Genomic DNA, 4,860 nt, shown 5'->3' on the forward strand with positions numbered 1-4,860 from the left:
CAAAGTCGAGTTGAAGCCTATATAAAGAGACTCAAAGGAGCAGAAGGGGGAACTTACAACTTAGAACTCTCTGGTTTTGGCAGACACCGTCATCCATCATATCTCTTTCCTTCATATCATCATGTATTCCATCAAAGCCATGGAGGGCTAAGCTTTTAGGGTTGATTCCACTGGAGGGCTAAGCTTTTAGGGTTGATTCCACTGTAATTTCTTAACTGGATTCTGAGGTTAGATGAATTTATGTGTTTGTTATTTTTATTATTGTTGTGGTTTTTGTTTATCTATGTCCTTTGCTTCTTAATCGAATAGAAAATAATGATTTTAAATCTACATGCATGCTAATCATATGAGTTAAAAGGGTTTTAAATTAAATTGAGACTTTACTTTGATTTTATTTAGAAACTTTCATTTGATTAAATAAGTTTTTGCAATAATTGAGACTTTAATTTGATTGTAGGTGATTACTTTAACTAAAATTAGTCAAGACTTTACTTTGATTAATTAAGTTTTCTATTTGGTGAAGAAACAAAGGAATAGACATGATTAGGCATAATAAAATTTAATTGAGACTGTACTTTGATTGAATTTACTATGGATAATCTAAAAATTCTCATTTTTAATTGAGACTGTACTTTGATTAAAAGTGAGAATGCCAACAAATGAATTGAGTCTTTACATTGATTGATTTGTAAATCAAAAACAATAATTAATTTAACAATAATCTGTAGATAACCAATGAAGAATCTTATTTAGAAAAAGCAGTGGAATTGACCTATTTATTATTACTGTGTTTACAATCTTCCGTGTCATTGTCTTTGCATATCAAAACCCCCTATTTTTATAGTTGCTAGTTTTAATTGCATTTTTGATGAGTCATTATTTTCTTCCATTCCACTGGCCTTTGTGTACCCATTAGACAGTTGAGTAGTACTTAATTGTTCATATTTAGAGTGTTTTTCATCTGTTGGGCTTTATTGGGCCACTGTTCCGAATTTGGACTAATTTCACATTATTTGGCCCAATTTTTGTTTTTAATTATTTTTAGGTATTTGGGTGAAGCAATTTTGGAGCTTGGACATCAATATTCAGTTGAAGAGAGTCGCCACATCATTGCCACATCATTTCCATGTCATTTCCACGTCAGCAGAGTGAATGGGCCAGCATTTGAGGCCCGGAGTGGCATTTTTGTAATTCTGCAGCTCATTATGGCACTTTTGTAAATATGAGTGGCAGGGGGTGAAATGACTACGAAAATTAGGTCTGCATGGAAGGAGGGTCGCTACTTCATCTTCTCCATTCTCTCCAACTCCATTTTTCGTGCTCCAAGCTTCCATGGATGTCCCTCCTTGCGGTTTTTGACGTTTTTGGGTCATTTTTACCGTTTTTATGCACATTTGACCGCATTTATTCTGTTTTAATTTGGTGGGCTACAGCCTCTGTCAAATTTGGCGTCGTTGTCAAGGACCAATCGTTTCATTCAAAGTAAAATTTTCAGTGTATTTGTGTTTTGTGTTTTGGTGTGTGTGTAGTTCAAGTGTGGTTGAGTTGGTATATGTTCATTGTGATGTTAATGTTTTGTTAAGTTCAATGTCTGTTTGCATTCCTGTGTGTTTCTGTGTAGTGTAGTGAATAGTGTCGCAGCGCGCATGAATAGTGTCGCAGCGCGCATGAATAGTGTCATTTGAGTAGTGAATAGTATATGAATAGTGTCCGAATCTGGCATTTAACTTCTGGATTTTGCCCCCCACTTCTAAGACATTGAACTTGATGGGAAAAATAGCTGGAGCAGTTGGTATGGTCTGAGTTGAGAGTTTTAAAAAAATTTTGGACTGATTTTTAGTCAAACTTCAGTGGACCATAACTTTTGCTCTGGTTATCAGAATCACTATTATTTTGTATGCATTTGGGGTGGAATTTGATTTCCCACCTTGTCGGAACCCGCTCTGTTAGTTTGCAAACTCAGATTCTCCAGAAAATGCCATTTTCTACATTTCAACAATGCCATTTTCTTCAGTTTATGCATTCAATACCCTGAGGAGGAAGTTCCATATGTGGTGAAAACTGGTTTAATACACTTATTGCCAAAGTTTCATGGTCTTGCAGGTGAGGACTCGTGCAAACACTTGAAGCAATTTCATGTCGTCTATTCCACCACGAAGCCTGCAGATGTCCAAGAGGACCATGTATACTTGAAGGCTTTCCCTCTTTCTTTGAGGGTAATGCGAAAGACTGGTTGTACTACCTAGCACCTAGGTCCATCACGAGCTGGGATGACCTGAAGGGATTGTTCCTTGCCAAGTTCTTCCCTACTTCAAGGACAACAGCCATAAGAAAGGAAATTTCTAGCATCAAGCAGCAATCTAGTGAGACCCTTTATGAGTACTAGGAGAGGTTCAAGAATCTCTGTTCAAGTTGCCCACACCATCAGATGACTGAACATCTCCTTTTGCAGTATTTTTATGAAGGTATGCACCACATGAATTGAAATATGATTGATGCCGCAAGTGGTGGTGCCCTTGGTAACATAACCCCAACTGTAGCCAGACAACTAATAGAGAACATGGCTTCAAATTCTCAAAAATTTAGCACAAGGAGTGATGCCATAGTTGTTAGAGGTGTTCATGATGTAGGAGCAACCGAGTACACGAAGAAGTTGGAGAGTAAGATTGATGCTCTTAGCACATTGGTCAACCAACTTGCTTCCAATCAGAGAGCTCCAACTACAAGAGTTTGTGGCCTTTGTACATCTATTGATCATTTTAAAGACTTTTGCCCAGCATTGCAACAACGAGCTTCTTCTTCTACACCAGTGGATACCCCTCATGCCTATGCAACAAATATTTTCAACAACAATAGGCCCCAACAGCAACAACAAAACCACCATGATTTGTCAACCAACAGATATAATCCAGGATGGAGGAATCATGTTAATTTGAGATGGGGAAACCAAGGTAACCAACAGCCCCAACAATTTCAAAATGTTCAGCCACCTCCACAGCAAAGAGTTGCACCTGTACAAGCTGCTATTGTTCCACCTGTACCCATACCAACTCCTACTGCAGCACCTGCACCTTCTTCTTCTACTTCATTGGAGGAGTTAGTCAGGATGATGACCCTTCAAAATATGCAATTCCAGCAGGAGAGTAGGGCCTCAATCTAGAGTTTGACAAATCAAATGGGGCAGATGGCCACTCAGCTAAACCAGGCACATGCTCAGAATTCTAACAAGCTTCCATCACAGACGGTGGAAAATCCGAGGAATGTGAGTGCCATTACATTGATATCTGTGAAGAACATTGAAGTTCCCACCCCCGAGCCTACACCTCCAAAGGAAGTCGACCCTGCCACACTTCAGAGAAAGCGTGATGCTCATGCAGCTGGTCCTTCCACATCTTGTGTGACTTCTACGCTTTCCACCTCTACTACTGCACCGTCCATACCTCTTCCTTTTCCTCAAAGAGCCATTCCAAGTAAAAAGATGGAAGAGGTTGACATGGAGATCTTAGAAACATTCAGGAAGGTAGAGGTGAACATACCTTTGTTGGATGCCATTAAACAAATTCCCAGATATGCAAAGTTTTTGAAGGAGCTATGCACGCACAAGAGAAGGCTAAAAGGAAACGAAAAGATCAGCATGGGGAGAAATGTGTCAGCATTGATAGGTAAATCTGTTCCTCAGATTCCTTAGAAGTGCAAGGACCCAAGTACATTTTGTGTACCTTGCATCATAGGTAACAATAAATTTGAAAATGCTATGCTTGATCTTGGTGCTTCAATAAATGTAATGCCTTTGTCTATTTTTAAATCTCTTTCTCTTGGACCCCTGCAACCTACGGGTGTGGTGATTCAGTTGGCAAATAGAAGTGTTGCCCACCCCGCAGGTTTGGTTGATGATTATTTATTTCGTGTTGGTGAATTGATTTTCCCTGTTGATTTTTACATTCTTGATATGGAAGAGGGATTTTCACATGGTTCTGCACCAATCATTTTAGGCAGACCATTTTTGAAAACTACACGAACCAAAATTGATGTCCATGCAGGTACTTTGTCCATGGAGTTTGATGATATTGTTGTGCGATTTAACATTCTGGATGCCATGAAACATCCTTCTGAGGATCACTCTATTTTTCATGTGGATATTATTGATGATGCTGTTGATGGATTGATTTCTGATTTCCACTTTTTGCATGCATTAAAACATTCATCTGTGTTTGAGTTATCTGAATTTGCATGCATTGATGTTCTTAATTTTGATTTTGATTATGATGATGTTGAATATGATGTGGATAATGTTGAATCTATTGAGTTTGACTCTTTGGATGTTGTACCTATTGACTTTGATGTTATACAATCAGGTTGCACTAACCATGTTGTAGGAAGTACATATGCATCTAATTGTTATGCTCAAGTACAGGCTGTGGAACCCATTTCCCCCTCCCCTTTGGTTCCTGATATTCAGCCAACATCCAATACTCCAGAGTTGAAACCATTGCCAGACAACCTCAAGTACGTCTACTTAGAGGAGGAGGACAAACTGCCTGTCATCATTTCCACCTCCCTCACTGTTGAACAAGAGCAGAGGTTGTTGCTTGTTCTTAAAAAGCACAAGAGGGCAATTGGATGGACATTGGCTAACATTCCTGGTATCAGCCCATCAACATGCATGCACAGGATATTGTTGGAAGATGGAGCAAAGCCAGTGAGACAGCCACAGAGGTGACTCAACCCTGTCATCTCAAATGTTGTCAAGAAGGAGGTGACCAAGCTTCTACAAGCTGGGATCATCTACCCCATTTCTGATAGTCAGTGGGTCAGCCCCATCCATGTTGTTCCAAAGAAGACAAGCCTCACTGTAGTCAA

The 4,860-nt window shown here is 39.3% G+C and overlaps 1 protein-coding gene and 1 non-coding gene across 2 annotated transcripts; one reads left to right on the forward strand and one right to left on the reverse strand.

Annotated features, from left to right (window-relative positions):
• Positions 1 to 2,323: 2,323 nt before the first annotated feature.
• LOC114186430 (small nucleolar RNA R71) lies at positions 2,324 to 2,430 on the reverse strand. Its single transcript, XR_003605088.1, has one exon. It is a non-coding gene; the product is annotated as a small nucleolar RNA R71 (small nucleolar RNA).
• Positions 2,431 to 2,488: 58 nt separating this feature from the next.
• On the forward strand, positions 2,489 to 3,688 carry LOC146886199 (uncharacterized). Its single transcript, XM_085673332.1, has 2 exons — positions 2,489 to 3,037; positions 3,185 to 3,688. The coding sequence occupies exons 1-2, from the start codon at positions 2,489 to 2,491 to the stop codon at positions 3,686 to 3,688; spliced, it is 1,053 nt and encodes a 350-aa protein (XP_085529458.1).
• The last annotated feature ends 1,172 nt before the right edge of the window (positions 3,689 to 4,860 follow it).

The sequence above is a fragment of the Vigna unguiculata genome, chromosome 5 (assembly GCF_037176805.1).
Source record: "Vigna unguiculata cultivar grain cowpea cultivar isolate G323 ecotype 2 chromosome 5, ASM3717680v1, whole genome shotgun sequence".
Taxonomy (NCBI): Eukaryota; Viridiplantae; Streptophyta; class Magnoliopsida; order Fabales; family Fabaceae; genus Vigna; species Vigna unguiculata.

What these genes read in the sequence shown, in the direction of transcription:
- LOC146886199 (XM_085673332.1), top strand. Translation starts at nt 2,489, where the DNA reads ATGATTGATGCCGCAAGTGGTGGTGCCCTTGGTAACATAACCCCAACT. An exon ending in AAGCTGCTATTGTTCCACCT is followed by an intron (nt 3,038 to 3,184) that starts GTACCCATACCA and finishes CAAATGGGGCAG; the next exon opens with ATGGCCACTCAGCTAAACCA.